Source organism: Stegodyphus dumicola, chromosome X1 (genome assembly GCF_044657685.1).
Source record: "Stegodyphus dumicola isolate Sdum_Otavi_A_Nest chromosome X1, ASM4465768v1".
Lineage (NCBI taxonomy): Eukaryota > Metazoa > Arthropoda > Arachnida > Araneae > Eresidae > Stegodyphus > Stegodyphus dumicola.
This window is the reverse complement of record NC_140780.1, coordinates 251,666,323-251,688,751: the sequence shown is the minus strand read 5'-3', so window position 1 is coordinate 251,688,751 and position 22,429 is coordinate 251,666,323. Positions and strand designations below refer to the sequence as shown.

Here is a 22,429-nt window from a genome sequence, read left to right as displayed (position 1 = left end):
AGTGGCATTTGGAACTTGATGTCTACCTAATAAGTAAAAAATATTTCATTTCTGAAATAATCTTGATCTCAAGGTTTTTTTTTTTTTTTTTTTATGCTAATGATTTGTACAACTATGCATCAGTCTTCGCACTTCATTTCTTTCAAACAACTTTTTGCATTGAAAGAAGCAAATGAACTTGAAATAAATTTAGATTGTATTTAGAACCTAAAAAGGGCAGTTAATATTATGTTTTTAAAGACAATTATTTTATAGAGACATTAGGTACTTTTGGAAGCAGGCAAGATGAAAATCGAACCACGGACCTCTGGAATATCGGCCCAGCGTGCAGAACCATTACACCACGGAGGCATGCCAAGAAGGTGGAAGAAACACCTTATAATTTCTTTTCCCAAACTTAACTATATTAATGTTTATTGCTTATTATTAATTCAAATATTTAAAGAAGTTACATATTATTTTAGGTGTAGTGTATCCTATGCATGTACCGATTACTAATCTCTAGGCTTATTGACAGGTCCATATTTTAAAACACATTACCCTATGTGTAACGTGAATATAAGGCCGTTTTCCTTAAAAGCTCCTCCATGGAAAAATCTCTTTTGTTAGGAAGCACTATAACTCCAAACATCACTTTGCAGGATTTTATTATTTATCACCTGAAATAATTCAGACTATGACATTATTTGTAACAGTGAAGTGCTAGCCATAATACTACTCAGAGCAGAACTAAGAGCACCAGTACTAGAATAATATAAAACCTAACTCACATATTCGGGGGATTTCTTAGTTGCACTTCTACGATTTCATTTAATCGGAACTCATGACAATTCAATAGCATCTAATCAACGCACTTTAGACAATTTAATGATGATGGATTCAATCAAAAGTGTTCCAGTATAGTAGAAAATAAATGTTCAGCATGTCCCGGATATCGGTACTATTCCAGATTGCGTAGTGCATTTTTGTTTTTAAAGATAACTACATGGAACTGAAAACCGAATTTATGTGCAAATGGGTATTGACTTTATGAGTGCTTTCAAGTATATAGGTTAATGTTAATTCTTGTTTATACATATATATATGCACATTATTAATTAAATTGTGTTAGTGCGTTGTTTTTTAAAATTTCTCTTGCATTCCAAAAATTGTATTAGTACACATCTATTTTAAAAATTCAGATTAACAAATATTTTTTTTAATATAATGAAGTGCCGATCCATCTCTACTTAGGGTTTGGCAGTTAGTAGATATACTCTGGAAGATAGCTGAAAATCATAAGTTATTCATACCCGTGATCTCCATGGCGCACTACTTCTACCACTACTGCAGAAATTGGAACACAACGTTAATTAGTGCTAAATTTAATTTGTAATATTAAAATATTTAGTAATGCATAAAAACTGATCTCTGGGAAATAAATAATAATTCATCTCTGTGTCCATATATTCATACTACTGTTTCCCTCAGATCTATGTTTATGACACCTGAAGAAGAAACATTTTTTTTTTATCAATATTAGGAAAACTGAACAAAGTACTTCAATATTCGACATTTACGAACGACTTTGCTATCTTAAACTCTTAATTGCCACACAGACCAGCAGGCAGTCATCTTCCTATTTTTGCTAGAGTTCAAAGGGAAATGCAAAACGCGAGTCTTTTAAAGCTGCTACCACATGGCGGTTTGTTTCGGAAGAACAACTGTTTGGAACAATTTTTCTGCTTTGTCACAACAGCCAATTACCATAGATCGCTTTGGGGTTAACACAGGGGAAACTGGTTTCCCATTACAAACAAGCTGATAGCATTCGAAGCTGATAGCTGATTGGTTTAAAACGAACAACTTGCAATTTCTTTCAATAGTAAACCAGTGAAAAATATTGTCCGAAACAGTTGTTCGAGTGAAACAAACACCGTGTGATATGGGCATAAGAGGGGGGGGAAGCGCAGAGATATTTTCTCATTTGAATAGCATTTCTGTAGTAATTTAAGAAACTAATTTGCTAAAACTTTTGAAACATTTCTCAAAATTAATTCCATTTGGATTTGCAAGTTATTTTACGCTAAAATTAGACTTGCCAGACCGTATTTTACTCAGTGGTGATAGAGGCTTCTTCGAGCCTGTGGGTTCCGTTCGCCCTTTGCTGGCACTGACCCCTAATCGTTCACTGAAAGGACCAACCTGTAGGCGACAAAAACCCTCAATGTAAATTGCTTAGTAATGGGTGATAGCTTTGAATGAGGGAGAGAGTAAGAGCCTTCTGCATACAATTGATTGGGAGAGTCTGCGATCAAAGGCCACTGAGCAAAGAATTCAGTGGAAATTTATTCCTCCTTCTGCACCTTGGTGGGAACGTTTAGTTCAAATGGTGAAACAGATTCTGAGAAAAGTTCTAGGTCGTGCTGCCCTGGATTACCAGCAGTTGCTTACAGTACTATGCGACTGTGAGAGAGTAATCAATACTAGGCCACTTACCTACGTGTCGGAAGACGTTGAAGATTCATCCCCATTAACTTCAGGAATGTTCCTGCGGGAGATTTCCAAATCAGGAATACCTGATATCGATACAGTGGATAAGGAAAAACTGAGTAAACGAGCTAAGTATCTACAAAAGGTGAGAGAACAACTTAGAGCAAGATTCCATGTGGAATATCTAGGACAGTTACGTCAGCAGTCCATTAAAAACTCTATAGCTAAACCTCTCCAGGTGGGTGAAATTGTTCTACTTGAAGATAACAACAAAAAACGTGCTTTTTGGAACCTGGCGCGTGTCATAAAGCTGCTACCTGGTTGTGATGGACAAATAAGACTTGCTGTCATAAAAACAGAGACTTCTGAGTTTCTGAGACCAGTGCAAAGACTGTACAGACTTGAGCTGGATAACCCAGTCCAAAAGGATATGACTGAAAATATTCCTATGACTACCAGCAGTGGTAGAACTGTGAAACCAGTGATACGTCTGTGAAATGTTTTGTACTTGTTTGAATACTTTGTAATAATTTGATTTATTTTTATTTTTCTAGGTTTAGTATTATCTGTTAATATGTCTAGAAAATTATGGAATGCTGCATCTCCAGGTAAATTTGTATTTCAATTTAATTAGAACATCTTGGTAGGCATAATTTTATACTTCAATATTGTATACTGTACTATTATGCATATATTATACTTAACAGATGTGTGAATTTACCTCCCAGTAAATTCAGGTGGGAGGAATATGTAGTGAATAGTTTATCCAACAGATGGCAGTATCTGCCAAGCTCCTTTGGTAATTGTCAATGCGCATGCGCAAGCGGAGTGTAAAAAGAAGTATATTATTAGGAGAATGAGCTTTCGTTAACAATGTTGCTGCGCGTTTTCGCTGTGTAAATAAAAGTATATTTTTATATCATAGATGTTCTTTACTCTCTAATGCGAAGCACTAGGTTAGTGCACGAATCTCTTCTGATTCAGAAACCATTTTCAAACCGTGGATCACCACAATAAAAGGTTAAGTTTCTTTTCTTTTCCCCACTTTTGTGTGTGTGTAAAGATCTTATTCTGTTTTTGTGAAAATTCAAATGTTAAAAAGATACATTCACTGAGATATTTAATTTTATTACTCTTTATATATATATATATATATATATATATATATGTAATAAGATAATTAAAAAATACCTAGCAGCAAAAGGATGAAAGAATTCAAATTGTAATGCAAAAATCCCATTTATTTCGAAAAAAAGGATTTCCTCTTTACTCCTTCTGTATTTGAAAGATTATTAGATTACAAGACAATAAGTAAATAAATAAATGGAATAAAAATAAAATATTTAAGAAAGTAAAAGAAAAGAAGCAGTTAATAAATTAGAGAAAAGATCAGTATAAAAGCAAATTTTAAATGTAACATTATTTTCTTCTGCTAATTCCTAAGCTTAAGAAGGTAGACAGATTTATACGCATATTATTTCATCTATCATCATGCAGCAATGAAAAAGCAATGCCAGAAAAAGTAAGATTTTAAAATTTGCGAGAACATGAATAATTTTGAAAGCTGCATAAATAGGAAGATACCTGCAGAAATATTAGAAGTTCTTGAAGGATCAACTCGTAAATGGGTTAATTATTTTTAACTCTCATGAAAAGGTCATTCATAGTGGTGTAAATTAAACATTAGTGCAAGTAAGAGGCAAATTTTGGATTTTAAATGCTAGATGCTTTGTAAAATCTGTGTTACATGATTGTAGATTTTGTAAAAAAACATAATGCTAGAGATGAACATGAGATATCAGCTTCTCTTCCAGCTGACAAAGTGGCGAAAGTTTAACTGTTTGAGGCAAGTAGGGGTAGATTTTGCTAGAACTTTATATTTTAAGATAGTACAAAAATGCATATTTCATTGCTTACTTGCACAATGACTTCAACAGAACTGAGAGGCTTCAAATCTTGAAGTGTCCTAGTCCAATGAGGGGCTGTCGCAAGACGTGTAAGGCATGCATGCTGCGATTTCTATATACGATAGTATGTCTGTATTAGAATCGCTATCTCCACCCAAATGGGATGGTGGTTAGTAACTATGACTATTGTACCAAACGACCCAGGTACATATGCTTTTGTGGTCGGTAATAACACAGCTTTTCTCTGTGTCAATAGGCAGCTTGATGGATTTTTATGAGAACCATCTGCATTCTTGTTTATAAAAAGTCATACATTCTATGCCCAGCCACAAAGTGAATTAAATGGCAATTCTAATATAACACATCGCCATGAACGTCTGCTTTGAAAAGTCTGCGACTGAAACAAATGTTGTGCCCAGTAAAAAAAAAAAAAAAAAAAAAAAAGAAGAAGAAGAATTAAATAGACTTTTGCTTTTATAATAGCAATTTCATAGACTCTTATGAAGAAATTTGATGCTTCTTTCAATTCTATAGTACTAATTTCTATATGCTTATGAGAAAATACATACTATTTACAGTCACCTTTTATGCTGTGTGCAACAGAAAAGTCTTTGTGGCATACCGTGCCAGATATACAGAAACTTTAATGCACGTAAATTTTAATAGCACTTTCAGGAAAAGACATTTTAATGCATAGAAATTGTGTAAAAGATTAAAGCCTGTCCCCAGGAGTACACACGTGGTGTAGTTGCCACATTTCTTTCACCTGCTGGCATAAATTCGCATTAAGCAGAGCACGTAAAACCGAGTTCGCTCATGTTAAACTTTTTAACCTGCGACGTGAACGAATAGCATATAGCTGACCAAGTTCTCATCATGTGCCATAACGGGAAAAACTTCTTGTTTACACTTTTCAATATGGTGTCAGAAACATATAGCAATGAGTTTTTTCAGAGATCATAACTATTCACAAGAACAAAATCATCTGTATGGTTTACAGCAGCGGTCGTCAACCGGGTGGTCCATGAAAACGTTTTGATTGTCCGCAGAAAAATTGGGGCATTATTTATAATTTTTATGAAGATTCAATTTAAAAACGACAAGTAACAAAGCCTATTATGGAATACAAATTATACTTTTTTTAAATTTTAGCTACTACTTTTAGCGAAATTCCTTCTGAATTTAGATACATTTTAGCTACTTTTGCAGGGTGTATCTAGTGACATTTGAAAGTGAGAGTCGGCATCCATAGATATGTTGCTGGTATCAATAATAGCGCAAACTGGAATTCTCTTTCCTTTTGAATTACAAACATATGCTATTGTGGTCAGTAATAACACAGCTTTTCTCTGTGTCAAAAGGCAGCTTGATGGATTTTTATGAGAACCATCTGCATTCTTGTTTATAATTGCATCACTGGAAGTTTCCGTTTTTGTTTTGTCTAACTGTTGATCGATGACACCATTGCTGTGTAAGCGATGATTATTATGTTTACAATAATAAAAAATTGGCGGCATAACACTGTCAGTTTACTGATATTGCTTTATGTTTGTTGATTTGTTCTTGCTTTTCATGAAGTTCCTTTTCAGTGATATGGAAATGTGAAGCTTTCTGTAAAAGAAGCTAAGATTTTTGTACTTTTCATGTAATTTTTCAATGTGAACGAGTGTAGTTTGCTGCTTATTATTGTATAAATGTATTTACCTTTTTTTAAAAATTCACATTAGTGGTCAGCCAAATATAAAATTATATATGTAGTGGTTTATGAAGTTCTATGGGTTGACGACCGCTGGTTTACAGCATCCTCAGTTCTCTCAAACCATATAGATTGGTATAAATTTCAAATTCTCATTAAGGGGAAAAAACTGTATATTTATAAAGCAATAATCCGACCAGCATATCTATATGCTTCACCTGTATGTAACACCATAAGTAATAGGAATTTTGTTTAATGAACTTTGAAACATACTTTCGCTTTGTAGATCTTTTATATATTAATAAATATATATCAGAAATTCTATTTGACATAATCGAAAGTTCAAGCTTACTTTTATAAAATTGCTCTAACAGTCTGCAAAAAATAATAAGCCGGATCTAATTCGAAGATTAAGGAACAACTCAATCTGCAACATTAACTGAAATAGATAATTAAATAATTTTAGCTTAGCTTATACCGTCCGTTATACATTAAACGCGCACTCGTAAACATATTTTGCGCACACGCACTAGCATATTCGCAGCCGTAAAGGTCTTACACGCATGCGTCAACGCGATGCATGCGCAGAAAGTTTGTAGCTTTGAGGTCCGGATTACAGATCATTCCAGATTATGGGTGTCTGAATTAACAACTTTTGACTGTATAAATTTTATAAATTAAAATTTTTTACTATTTTATAAATCTTAATTTGCATAAAAACTGATTTGTGCATATAACTGTTTAATCTTACTATTCGAGTTGTTAAATTGCTTATTAAACAAAATTTCACTATAACATGAACCAAGCGTGATATTCTTTCGACCAGACAAAGAAACAAAAAATAAAATACTTTGAACTTGCAGCCTTCTTTGAGTCACATGATTTTTTATCTTCAATAATTCTATTGGCTAAATGCAGACTTCGCTCGCATCCTCATTTGGATGAATTTTCGAGGGCAACGTGCATTTTGTTGTGTCATTTACGTCACTAGTGTAGTCGTATGGACGCACCTTTAGTCTTTAAACGTCTGTCTCAATTTTAGCCTTTTATTAAAAGGTGGCATAATTCACAAACATAAAAATCTTCCAGTTTAATCACAACTTACAAGAAGCACATGCTAAGTTTCCTGGCAATAGTATAACCAAACGAGACGTGTAAAAAATCACAAGATGATTACTAACAAATCACTACATTATATTAAAAGAGCTTAAATTACTGTTGGTAAACATGCTATGATAATATTCATATGCAAAAAACAAATCTTTGTAGATATGTCTTTCACATTTCTCAAATCAATAAATATCTTTGTGATTTCTCTCACAAAGTAGTTTCATTCTTTTTGAATTACCTTGCATGTTCAGGCTAGATTTCTTGATACTTTCTGATCATCCAGATCACCAGTTTTAATATATGGCAGAACTGACATGTTTTGGGGGTATATGAGTATTATACACAAGAACAGGCTATTGATGCATGCATGTTCCACACTCATGTTTGAATGCATACTTCATATTAAACGTCATTTCAATGAGCAATATTCATTGGCAGTAAAGATGTAAATATCAGCCATACAGAATTTTGTTTTCTCAACAGAATTTTGTTTCTGGTTGTTTGCAAAACACTTATTATTATAATTTACAGTACAAAGTCCAAAATCCGGACTCGTCGGGACTTCGGCAATTCCGGATTAGGGATTTTTCTGGATATTAGATCATCAATTTAAATCTGGTAAGATGGCACGCAGAAATTATACAATTAAAAATATGAAATTGTAATTTATGAAATAAAGAGCAATTATGATCTAAAGGGTATAAAGATTTACAAAAAAAAAAAAAACTTAATATTTATATTTTTACTTTATTAAACATTTCTTTCAATGTAAGTTGTTTAAGTTGCTTCGTTTTGTGTGCTAAGACTTTCTCTTTCTATAAACAGACATAATTTCTTGTTCAGTTACAAAGTTTCACTGCTCAAGTCCAGTAATTGCTGTGTCGAGAATACTGACTAACTTGTCAATTGAAGTTTTTTCATTTTCAATAACCTCTTTGTCACTTTCTTCACTATCGGTAGTAGTATTTTCTGGATCTAGAACCATACTAGAGAGTTTGTGATCCATTAATTGATTGATGATTGGGGCATTGTCATCGCAATGAAAAACTTCTGTCATATCATCTTCATTTATTACTTTTCCAAATTTCTTTACAAAATCCATTAACTGGAAAATTTCACCTTTAGTTTGCAATATCCCAAAACCTTCAAATTCACAGCTATCATCATCTTCGTCGTCACCATGAAATATGATAGCTGGCCATAAATTATGCCAAGCATTTTTTAACATATGTGGAGACACATCCTTCCACTATCTTGTTATGCTCCACACAGCAGATTTTATGCTAAAATATTTCAAAAATTCTTGAATATTTTTTCCATTGTTCAAGAAATTTAACATGGATTTAAAAAATGCTACTTTATATTTGCATTTCAGCGAGCACACTATTTCGATATCCATAAGCTGAATGACAGATGTACAATTTCAACTAAAACTTTAGGTGAAGTATGAGCTGAAACAGTTGTCTACAATCAGTACTATTTTTGAGTCATCAGGTAAACCAACCAAATTCAAATGTTGCCAATCCTTGGGTATAAAATGATTTTCAAACCAATCATTCATTAACGCTTGTGTCATCCAGTCATCCATGCTCTTTTATTTGCACGATATTAATGGGGAAAATCGTTACTCCTTTAAATGCTTGAGGTTGTGCATATGTTCTGATTACGAAAGTTTTGCATTATAAAAAACTTCTCATCCCTTAATTTTGCCGCTCGGTGCTTCCCCAAGTTCCAAAAATTCCGTATTCCCCAAATTCTGCTGTTTGTTGCTGCTTCTGGGTTTATGGTGAATAACATATCAGTTACTCCTAATTAAAATAGCACTAAATGTAATCTTTTGGCCTATGAGTTTCATTAACAAAATCTATTTTTAGCATATGGAAAGAAATTTTTGTTAAATTTTAGCTTTTCAACATTTCTTAGAGCATTTAAAAATCTATAATCATCGCTAAGCGTAATGTTAGCATAAGAACTTGCCATACTCTTGTCATTCAATTACTAATATAAAAAAAGTTCAGACATCACTGCATGAGTTATTATTGAAGTTGTCATGTATTGATAAACATGCGGTGATGAAAGCAAAATAATGACTTGCCAGGTTGACATCAGGGATATAAAATATGTGAATGTTTCGGTTTGAGATGTATGCCTAACAGACACTCGGCTATGGAGCCAAATTATTAATCTTGCAAATTTATGCTTACATGATTGTTTTTTCATGACGAGGTATTTTATTTAGAGCCTAAGTGAAATTAAGAATCGGACTTTTTAAGTGAAATTCTCCATATTTTATTATGGAAGAAAAAATCAAATGCGCATGTGTAAAGTATACAAAAAAAAAAAAAAAAAGTTTGTGGCTTTGAGGTCCGGATCTTAGATCATTCCAGATAATGGACATCCGGATTTCGGACTTTGTACTGTATTTATGGACAGAAGAACACTCACAAATACAGCTAAGTAAACAACTTTTGACACTTCTCAGCAACTTTTCGTGGGTATGCAGATAATTAGAAAGTATTGTTTACTTTATGATGAATGCTTATATATATATGAATAATACATGATAAACAATAATAAAATAACAATTCACTATAACAAACAAAAATTTATCTTGATTATTAAAAACAGATTTCATGAAGCCCAGCTGCCATTAAAATAAATTTTAAAATTAACAAAATTACAACAGAACAGAAAGCAGAAAAACTAATTTCCAAAAAATAAACTTTTGTCTGAAGAAACATTAAATGGGATTTAATGATACGTCTACCTAACTGTCCAGAAATAAATAAAACAGATGCTATAAAAACATAACCTAACAAAAATATTTAGTCATTACCTAGACTAATTTTTTAAGACAATAAATGAAGAACTATGAATCAATTTCAAATGCTTATAGTCATTAAATATATTAAAATTCTGAACACCAAAAAAATAAAGTCACTTACTTCTGGTGGTGGAGGACTTCTAATTCCAAAAGATATAATATCACGCTCTCTCAGAAATGCTTCCTTAGCCATGTCAGCCTGTAAATCAAGTTCATAAACATATTAACATCCTGCCAGCTCAAAAAAAAAAAAAAAAAAAAAAAAAAAAAGATATTAACCTAGTTCATCACAGATCATTTTCCTTTTAAAACTGATTACTTGACAAAGTGAAGTAAACTGTAGCACGTGATAAATCGGTAATTTCAAAATTTTAAAAATTTAGGAATTATTTAACTGCTCAAGTCCTATGTAGTATGATTACACTGTTTCTGTTTCATTGAAAGTCTCATACCAGACATGATATTCAACTGAGAATATATTTAAATTCTACTGAATTCTACTCGCTCAATTTTATAGATTCCTGCTTGTCATGTTACTTTTTTGTATGAAATATCTAAGTAATAAATTTTATTTCTTGCCATTATTTCCAAATATTTTTATTCAATAAAACTGGAAATATTTATAAACCATTAGTATTATTATACAGCATGGTGACGAACTTTGAAATCTGAAAAACCAGACAATATTTCTGTGGACAATGTGAGAAACTAAAGATTTTCATGCTCTGCGGCGATCCCATTTCAGAGAAAGTCCAGATATACTGAAAGTCACTTTCAAATTCACAATTCAGGTTATCTAACTATTGCTAAAATGGTTCTGATTATAAAATATTAATTCAATTTGATATTCTAAATTTTATATTCATTAGATATTCATCATGTTCGATATTCTTAATTTATATTTTTAATAGTCTTACTTTTATATTGAGAAAATCTCGAGTAGGGAAGGAAACCATTTATCAACGCACTTTTTATATGATGATAATAAAATTAATAATTAATGTATACAGTACTTGTGTGGATAAACTTTATAATGTATCATACATAAGCTCAAGTAAACAGTGGATTTCAGATCAAATGGGATTTTAATAAGAAAAAATAATACAACTCAAATGGGGGGGGCAGGTAAGTTTATTCTCAAATTTACTAGGAATAGGGGAATGCAATTTGTACAATTTAAGTTTTATTAACTCAATCAATTTTTGTATGAGAAAACAATTTGCTTAGCAGCTTTCCTTAGTAAAAGCTAAAAAATTAAAACTGGGAAATGTGTTAAAATCTGGGACAGTTACAAACCAGAAGTATTTTTAATTTTAAAAGCAAGCAGTATTTCAATTAAACAGTAATTACATAGCAGTTACATTTGTGAAAACATGCTGTATGAATGTCGACTGAATTATGAAAAAATTAATGCATTGAATAATCTTATCAATGAATTGATTCTATCATAAAAATGACATAGTGATTTTTGTCTGACACAAACCAGCTTTTGTGCTAAGGTGCTTACACAGCATTGCAATCGTCTATTAGAATTCGTTACTTTCATTACGGTTGCAGTGCAAGTCCCTAGCAGCCACACATATCAATTCTTCAACCATATGCATACATTTTTTTTTTAGTTTCAACAAGTAACATTGCCATTTTTATACACGTTTTTGCTGTTCTCCAAGTTAAGTTATTTTGGTTATGACAAACCACATGAGGACTATCTGCTTAAAAAAGGGAGGTCTTCGTGCAGGACATCATCAGAGAAACTGGGTCATATTCATGTTACACATGGGTGGGGGAAGAACAAAAACTCATGCAAACAGCATATTTGCTAAGGTTTTTATATATATATATATGTGTGTGTGTGTGTGTGTGTGTGTGTGTGTGTGCGTAATGAAAGCAAGACTTAGAAGTAATGATGTAAAATAAGCTGATGGTGTAGAATGCTGTACTGTTGATCCATAATAGATGTAACCTCACAACCACACTTAGAAGTAATGAACAGCACGAAATTTGATTGCATAGAATGCTGAAATGTTGATCCATACTGAATAGGAAACTGGCAGCGGAGGCAGATTAAATCTTCATTTTTACTTCAGTAAACATTTTGCAGCTACAGAGAAACCTGGCACACTACTTGTGCCTATTTCAATATGTGTATACACTAGACAGCTTTGCAACAAGAAGAGAGCAGCAGGCAACAGTCCAGCTAGGCTGAAGTGTAAAAAGAAGGTGCAGTTGTGTTTAGAAAGAAATCGTAATTCAGATGGTGTTAGTTTTGGTTTGTAATGCATTTGATTGGATAATTAATGTGAAACTATTATTGGCCATTTGCATTTTAGATACATTTACATAAGTATTATGCATGTGTCATATGACATGGATTCCTTTTAAAATATGGAGGCGATATACAAAATTAAAATTAAGCATCAAGGGGCTAATTTAAATTATAATTTATCTTTTACATATTTTTGTATTTTACACACACACATATATATAATATATATATATATATATATATAATAATTTATTTCCTAAACAGTATTGATTAATTGATTATATTATCTCCTAAGTTTAATTAAAGTAGAATTATTTTAAAAGTGTGCATCCATACTGGTAAGTTATATTTTGAAAGATGTTTTGAAGTAATTTGAAAGCAAAATGTTAATAATGTTTTAACGGGGACTGGAGTTAAATCATCACGAGGAATAATATTACAATTGTAAAAGTAAAAAATAAAACATGTAATTATTGTCATTGATCGGAAATTAGTTGACTTTTCAAGGGGAACAAACCAACTCCCGTTCAATGATCAATAATTGATAAAAATACGTAAATATGAAAGTGTTTCGTCTTTACTCGAGTTATAAGTTAAAGCCAAACCGGCAATTCTAGTCAGGCCAAATATTTCCGCGAATAGTTGTTACTCAAAGAACTGATTCTCATGAAGCATTTTAGTCAATTCAATTTGGAGTAAAAATCAATTACTGTAGAGAAATCTTGTAAAACTCGAGTAATCGTCCCCGACACTATCATCTTTATGTATTTGAGTACTATATTATTTGTAGAAATTAAACATTGGAAATTGTCATTATGAAATCGAAATCAAAGTAAAGTTGAAATAAACATAGAAGATTATAAAAAAGATAAATAATGCAAACTTTGCAAAAACAAATCACAGAGAACATAAAAATAATATAAAAATAATATAAAAATAAAATAGAAAATAATATAAATAAGATCAGTGAATGTACATGAAGATATAAAGGCCAGAAAGGTATTAAGTAACTTACATTCTTTCTAGTGGGGGAGTTGGCAGTGTGTTCTCTTCGTGTCTGACTCAGAAGTGTAGGGTGTCCGAAAATTCTTAGCGCAGTAGGGGCTTTGAATTATATCAGTCGGTAAGACTTGGTTGAAGAAATTTATGGTAGTGGGTGGGACTTTGAATTCTTGAGGGATGTATTTTGTGGAGTTCTTATCTGAGAGAGACCGTCTGTTAAGATTTTTTTAAAAATACTAGTGAATGGAAATTAATTAATTTCTGGCTAATTGTCGTGTATGTGAATGATATATTGAATGAACCGAAATTCATTGAAATCAAGAACAAGTTTTTCTAATACTTGTGCAATAACTGCAAAGTAGGATAATAATAATTTATTTACTAAATATTGATTATATTACCTCCTAATACAAATTTAGTAGAATGTAGCAAAATGAGGTAACCCAGAAGTATGAAATTTAATTCCAAAAAATGTTATACAGTTGAGTCCGGTTAATCGGACTACATCGGGAAGCGATCGTTTTGGTCCTAATAACCGGCTGGTCCGATTACACGAACATATCCTATGTTGTAAGACAGGGCATGCTATATGTAGCAAACAGTAAATGTACATGTAAATCATGTACTAAAATGTAATTATGAACTTTATGGTGTGGTACTCACGTATGGCAGCTGATTTTGGGGACATGACTACAAGAGTGAACTAAACCAGTGGTCGCCAACCGGTGCACCGTGAAAACTTTGATGGTCCACAGAAAAATTGGGACATTATTTATATTTTTATGAAGCTTCAGTTTAAAAAATGGTAAGTAACAAAAACTATTATGGAATATGGATTATACTTTTTTTAAAAAGTTTAGCTACTACTTTTAGCGAAATTCCTTCTGAATTTAGTGACATTTTAGCTACTTTTGCAAGTGTATTTAGCGACATTTGAAAGTGAGAGTTGGCATCCATGGATATGCTGCTGTTGTCAACAATAGCATGAACTGGAATTCTCTTTCCTTTTGAATTACAAATATGTGCTATTGTGATTGTTAATAACACAGTTTTTCTCTGTGTCAAAAGGCAGCTTGATTGATTTTTATGAGAACCATCTGCATTCTTGTTTATAATTGCATCACTGGAAGTTTCCGTTTTTACTTTGTTCCGTTTCTGTTGATTGATGGTGCCATTGCTGAGTAAGCAATGATTATTATGTTCACAATAATTAAAAACTGGCGGCATAAAACTTTCAGTTTATTGATATTGCTTTGCGTTTGCCAGTTTGTTCTTGCTTTTCGTGAAGTTTCTTTTCAGTGATATAGAAATGTGAAGCTTTCTGTACAAGAAGGTAAGATTTTTGTACTTTTTAGAATGGAATATGTGTATTAGTGAAATGTTAATAGTGTTTTAATTGTTAGTCAGGGGCATAGCCCTGATAAAGGCATGCTCCTGATGACCTGATTTCCATAAAGGGATGCTGCTGAACACCAAATGTTTCGAATATTATAGAATACTATATTAACAAATGAAAATTAGAATTGCATGTATTGGGAAGTTGAATATTGTTTTTGTGTATTACACTACAAAGTCTGTAATCCGGACTCATCGGGACTTTGGCGATTCCGGATTAGGGGTTTTTCTGGATTATAGATCATCAATTTAAATCTGGTACAATGGCATGCAGAAATTATAGAATTAAAAATATGAAATCATAATTTATGAAACAAAGAGCAATTATGATCTAAAGGGTATCAAAATTTACAAAAAAAAAAAAAACTTAATATTTATTTATTTACCTTATTAAACATTTCTTTCAACGCGCGCATGCGTAAAGCATATGTTACGCGCATGCACAAAGCATACATCACGCTCATGCACATTCTGTATAAAAAAAAAAGTTTGTGGTTTTGAGGTCCAGATTAAAGATCATTCCGGATAATGGAAGTCCGGATTACGGAATTTGTACTGTAATATGTTGTTTTTAAGGTCTGATTTAAGGGGTTTTTTTATTCTTTTTTAATTCATATAAGTGGTCCGCCAAATATAAAATTTTATATGCAGTGGTCTGTGAAATTCTAAGGGTTGACGACCGCTGAACAAGACAACATTGTGGTTTCTTCTGGATTTTCTCTACAGCAAATATCATAATTTAACACTTTTCACTCTCTAGAAAATGCTCATGGACATTTAGAAGGTAAAATTATAAATGAGTTAGAAAGTAGTAATGACGAATTTTAAATGGACTCGCATAAGAATAAAGAATTATGTTGTGGTGGAAAATGTGACATAGATGGTTATAAAGATGAAAGCGATTCCAGCAGTGACAGTGTTATTGTAGTAACAGAAAAACAGGATGTTTATCAATAAATTCAAGCAGCAGGGAAGATGGATATAACGGAAAAAAGAAGGAACTATATCAATATCGATTGATATAGAGAATTGATTTTACTTCTGACGATAAAACTGAAAGACTACAAATTCCTGATAATTGCACAAAACCTATAAATTTTTCCATAAAAATGCTTTCAGTTCTGAATTGGCTGGAAGTCTTTCTAAATATAAATACAAGTGCAAAAGGGTAAAAGAAACTATAGCTAAAAATTCACCTTATACACTTCAGGGGCTAATAGACATGTTTAACACTCCCAAAGTACAGTACCTCATCATTTGAAGAAGACTGCATATGTAAACTATTATCATGTATGGGTATCCTATTGTTCAAACAGAGCAGAATAGAATACGCTTACTCAAATGCTGGCATGCAATTCTTTCCTGAAAGGAAACAAAGAAGTTCCTTTTTTGAAACAGCTGATTACTGGAGATGCGAAGTGGACACAATGCAATGTTATGTTACAAGAATAAGATGATGGGGTAAAACAAAAGAACCTCTATCAAGAAGAGGGAATTCGCATCCTTAAAAAGTAATTCTTTGTATAGTGTAAAACAAAAAAATCCCTATACTTTGAGCTGTTGCCACCAAATCAGAGAAATTTAATAAAATACTGTTAACAAAATGGGAGCTTTATTAGCAGAAATTTAAGAAAATTTTAGAAGTGACCAATTATTACTGCTCGGATGCACATTTCGATGTATGTCAGTCTTATCCAGTACGGGTGGGATGTTTTGTGTCACCTCCCACATTCACAAGAGCCTCCCTTGGATTTTCATCGCTTCATGCCACTTTACGACTCTATCAAAAAGATTTAAAATCTGGACCTCCATGCAGCCTTATGACTTTTTTCTAAGACATTTTTCTTTGTATGATTTATGCCTGTGCATTTGATACTTTTCACACACACACACACACACAAATATATATATATATATATATATATGAGGAATCCTGATTCTTAATTTTACTTTGGCACTAAATAACATACCGAAGAAACAGTCATTTATTAGCATAAATCTGCAAGAAAAATAATCTAGCACGGTAGCCGCCTTTTTGCTTGGCATACATTTCAAACTGAAACATTCTACATCAACACATTGTTGATTTTACACCTACTGAGTAATTTATTTCCCCGACATCAACCTAGCAAATCATTATTTTTTTTGCTTTCATTACTGCATGGCTATCAACACATGCGAACTTGAGAAATGACTTGCACAGTGATATCTAAACATTTTTTTAAAAAATATTAGTAATTGAATGCCAAAGAGTATGGTAAACTTTTAGGTTGGCATTATGCTTGGTGGACATTACAGACTTCAGCCAACTGTGTGAAGTCTTGAGTGTATTGATGAGAAGAAATTTAACAGTAATTTCTTTCCATATGCAAAAAATAGATTTTGTAAATGATACTCACAGGCCAAAAGATTACACTTAGTGCTATTTGAAATGAGAATAACTGATCCCAGGACTAGTGCCAGAGGCAGTGTGACATACTGGGCAGCAGAATTTATGAAAGGCAAAATGTTTAGAATTCAGAAAAGCAAGCAGAAAGCAAAAAAAATTAAGAGATGGCAAAACCTTTTAGTATTTAGGGAAGACCCCGTAACACAAAATTCAGAGCATAATTAGGACACACAGAGACTGCACTGGGCTTCAAAATGTCTAGTGCCAGCCCTGGATAAATCGAAAGCTGTTTTGGCAATTTATTTATTTGCGACTCGGATGAGCCTTAAGCATGTGCAGGAAATAGGCTTAAGTATCATATAATACAGCCAAAAGTCTTTAATCCGGACGTCCATAACGCGAACCTCAAAGCTACAAACTTTTTGCGCATGCGTAAATGCATAATGCATTTACACTTGTGCATATGCGTTTACGCATGTGCATTTAATGCATAACGGATGGTATAAGGTAAGCTAAAATTATCTAATTATTTATTTCAGTTAATGTTGCAGATTGTGTTGTTCCTTAATCTTCTAATTGGATCTGGCTTATTATTTTTTGCAGACTGTTAAAGCAATTTTATAAAAGTAAGCTTGAACTTTCGATTATGTCAAAAAGAATTTCCAATTCTGGAGCTGCGAAAGGATCTACAAAGTGAAAGCATGTTTCGATGTCCATCAAACAAAAAGTGGAATTGCTGCAAAAAATGGATAAAGGCATATCCTTCGTTTCTCTAACATTCATTCCGAAATCTGTTTATCAATTTCACGCTGCTCTGCGGTTGGGGGGGGGCGCAATGAACTCGAAGTTGATCCGTCAGCACTATTCTTATCTTCAGAGCAGGTGTTTTGATTTTATTCGGCTTATAATTCCTTACTAAATGTAGTATTTCATCTCGATGTACTCCGTCTTTGATATGATTTAAATCAAATTCCTCGTCATTATAAATATCACGAACACACAAATAGTTTCTGGCTGCAATTTTCTGATTTCGACTAAGCATAATGTATGCTTTATGCATGCACGCACTGAAAGAAATGTTTAATAAAGTAAACAAATAAATATTAAGTTTTTTTTTTTTTTTTTTTTTTTTTTGTAAATTTTGATACCCTTTAGATCATAATTGCTCTTTATTTCATAAATTACGGTTTCATTTTTTTAAAAATAATTTCTGCATGCCATCTTACCAGATTTAAAATGATGATCTATAATCTGGAATCACCAAAGTTCCGACGAGTCTGGATTAAAGACTTTTGACTGTACTCTAAGTATAATATTTTATAATTTCTACATGCCACCATACTAGAGTTAAACTGATGATCTAATATCCAGAAATTCTTAAATCTACCAACAAGTAATGGTCTCAGATTTTGTATTCTACTTTATTTGTATTCAATATAAAAAACTGTAGAACTTTTCGTATGACCTAATAATGTGTGTGCATTTCGTAAATTTTTGCACATGTAAACTGTCATTCTTTTACTGCTGCAAAAAACCACCAAACTATGCCAAAATGATTGTACTAATACAAAATTCCTTAATTGTGTGTCAGACCACAAATGGGATCGCAAAATGAAGTGTTGGGATCATAGAAATTCAGATACATACATTTAAAGAAACATTACTAGCTTTCCATTATTTAATTGATTACATTTTTTGCACAGGGCTATTAGAAAATCAGAATATTAGCGAAGTCAAGTTGTAAATTGTATTTATATATAGAAAAATACCACTAACTATAGTATAATAGCAATTTTGCATTGCAGTTTTTTGTTATTTAACTGTTTGAGAAATATGCGAAAAATGTGCCAAAATATGCCAGAAATACGCAGCTAGTAACTTGCTAAGCCACACAGGTATGCTGAGAATACGGTCAGTGCCACTAATGTGACTATTGTCTTTACCTTAAAATACGCACTTCATAGGCGATTCCATCAATTCCCATTTTAAATCATAACAAATAACATTTTAAATCACTCAGTACTTACTTTAAGTCATTTGAGATTGAGTCAGCCTTCATTCACATGCTTTTCATGAACCAAACCTATTAAATGGAAATAGAGTAGAGGGAAAATGGTATACTGGACCACGAGATTGAATCGCCAATGAACCAAAATATCTTGCCAAAAACTGGCTGCGTATTCTTATACCTCGCCATGTGACCGTATTTTAACACTGGCTGCGTGTTCTTATATTTTGCCACATAATTCTATATTAGCACCATGTCGCATTTTGGCTTTCACTACGTGTTCTTAAATTATTCATTATTGATGAGGTTTTTGAACTTGTATGAGTTTATTAAAAAATATATTAATTGCATTTTTTTGGTGTGTGTATGTTTGTTAGTTTCTGTGTGTGTGTGTGTGATAAGAAGTTAACAATTTTTAATTTACCAAGTAATGATGTAGATGCCATATCATTTTTCCAAAAAAAGAGGTCTTACTTGACAAACGAGTAAGCAAAAATGGCTGCAACATGAAACTTTATGTTAACAATGAAACCATTTGGAGGCGTAAAGTTAAAAATTGCAAACAGAACGGCCTTTGTGCTGGAAATTGTTTCAGTGATTCCAGAATATAGCTCATCACTGCTAATAGATTTATGTATTCTTGGGCAGAGAAGTTGACCTCCATGAAATCATGTAACAAACAGCTTGACATGTGTGAAAGTGCTACAGTTGACTGGAACAATTACTTGTGATAAAATAATAAGAAATAATAAGAATTCTATACACATGTAACAATATGTATTATTGTTATTGTTATATAATGTGTCATTTATTTTTATACTTGCGCTTCATGAGCTGGGTGAAATTATAGCCGAGATTGTGACGTAAACCTAAAATCGCCAAATATGATTGGAAGCCACTATAACACAGATGTACCGTGAAAATATTATGCAATTCAACCCATCTGGTGCAGCTGTCATTCCCTTGGTTATGACGGAAGTCGCATGCAGAATATTATATCAAAGTTCCTATTTTAAAGAGACTATAGTGCAGTGATAACACTTCTAGGATAGTCAGTTTTTTTTTATTTATTGCATGAATACATCACAAAAAACAGTGTAATATTGCATATTGTTTTACTCAACTAAGGTTATTTATTTGAATTATTACTATAAGAGATCCTATTTTATTCATATTTTTAGGGAAAAAATATTTTTATCCATGAATAAATGGTTCAACAAAAATGCAGAGGGCAATGCTAAAAAGTCTCTTCAAGGAGGATTTAGCAACCAGAAAGAGACAACAAAGATGTGAAAAAGAAAATATGATGAAGGCATTTAATTTGATGAACAAAGTGTTTAATTGGCAACATTGTTTTGGCAATGGAGAGTATCAAACTTTCAATAGTAAAGAGGCACCATAAATCCAGGCATCGTTCATATGCCAATAAACTAAAAGAATATTTTGAATGGCTGTCAAAATCTAGAGAAAAACAATATTTTAAGAAACTTGTGACTGCTAGCAATAAATACTTATTCAGGTTATGAAAAATTTCATTTCCGCTTGCTAAAAATAAAAAGCCATATACCAATGTTTGTCAAACTGTGGCCTGTGCATGTGATCCTCCAAGATTTGCAAAAATGTCCTAGACGAAATTAACAAGATTTTACATCATTTCTGGCTGATGACAAGTGGCTAACTACACTGGCATATCTTTCGGATGTATTCTCAAAACTAAATATACTAAATCTTTATTTACAATGTAATTCTTTAAGTATTCTCATCGCCGATGAGAAAGTAAGTAAAGCAGTTTGAGAAGAAACTTGACATTTGGGTTATTTGTCTGAAACAGAAATTCTCAGCATTTATGAAATATTCAAGAAAATAATATTGTTACTGGAAATGAATTATGGAATGACATGTACATCGAAACTCTGAAGTCACAGTTTCAAGCTTATTTTCCAAGAGATCAGTAAAATAATTTTTCATGGGTTCTTGATCCTTTCCAATGCAAATTTGAAAATAATCTGTCACCGAATAAAAGAGAAAAATCAATTGAACTCTCTAATGATACTAGATGTAAAACGGAATTCCAAGCAGAAGGTACTATTAATTTCTGGACCTAATTAGTGATGAAAGTGGATTATAGTGAACTGAACAATGGTACTTTAAAAATAATTCAGTTTCGCTACACATATTTGTGTTACACAAATAAAAGCAACATGTCAAATTGAATTTAATGTATGTGCTTATCTCAGATTTAAAATTTTCTTCTGTCAACTTAGTTTATTAGTATTAATATAAAATTAAACTAATTTTAATTAATTATATTTTAAAAATATATAAGTATACTTGTAGTAACATGTACTAAATATTGTTTTTGAAGGAGGCAAGAGAAAAGTTGTCTTCAGAACACTATAATTTATAAAAACACTTGAAAAATGTTTGAGAAAGCTATGCCAATATATCAATATCCAAGGAGCTTGGCTCATTTCAGTTTAATAGCTAACATAATGAATGTGCAATCACACTTGTTTGGCCATCAATACTGCCAGTGTATAATCCTACATATGTCTGATAAGTTATATAGATCGATTTGATCGTGACAACACGAAGAAACACACATGATGTTGCTAAAAAATGAAATTTGCAGTTCCTCAACATAAACTGTAATACAGCTTGAATCTAAGGCAGCAAGCTTAAACAAACACTAGCATCCTGTTAGGCTGTTTTTTAATAATACTACAAGTATAAATATAACCAGACTGTTGCTGCATTTATATTTGGCAACAATCTAGTGGCGTCAAATGATAAATGGATTATTATGGCTATAAATAGCTTAAATGGCCACCGTGGGCACTAACATATGATAAGACAGCCCAGATTGGTATTAATTCAAGCAGTTAAAATGTTATCTGACTGAATGTGCAATCTAACTTTACACGCATTCATTGTTATCAATATTACCAGGGTATGATTCTACATATGTCTAAGTTGTGAGGTACATGGATTTGATCAATATTACCAGGATATGATTCTACATATGTCTAAATTGTGAGATACATGGATTTGATTGAGACAACATGAAGTAAAGCATTATGCAACCCCAAACATGCTTTCAAAAAATGGAATTTTGCAGTGTCTCAATACAGGTCATAAAACAGCTTGCAACATATTACAGAAAAATTGCTACTAATCACTTACAGCTATACTCTTGGCAAAGCTTCTTATGAATGAATTTTTTTTCCTTTAAAAAAACATCAGCAGTTCTTAATATTAGTTAATAGAAGCTAAAAGACCGAACTAATCATATTAAGATTCTCTCGAGAACCTGCTATAGATATGTAACAGGTGCTTTTTGAGAGAATACCAAGATTATGT

The 22,429-nt window shown here is 32.2% G+C and overlaps 1 protein-coding gene across 1 annotated transcript in view; it reads right to left on the bottom strand.

The window, feature by feature from the left end:
• capt (adenylyl cyclase-associated protein 1) overlaps positions 1-22,429 on the bottom strand; it is a 130,010-nt gene that overhangs the window by 70,984 nt on the left and 36,597 nt on the right. Inside the window, exon 4 of the mRNA XM_085807460.1 lies at positions 10,131-10,208. Coding sequence (XP_085663586.1) covers positions 10,131-10,208 — 78 coding nt within the window. The remainder of the gene's footprint in view (positions 1-10,130; positions 10,209-22,429) is intronic.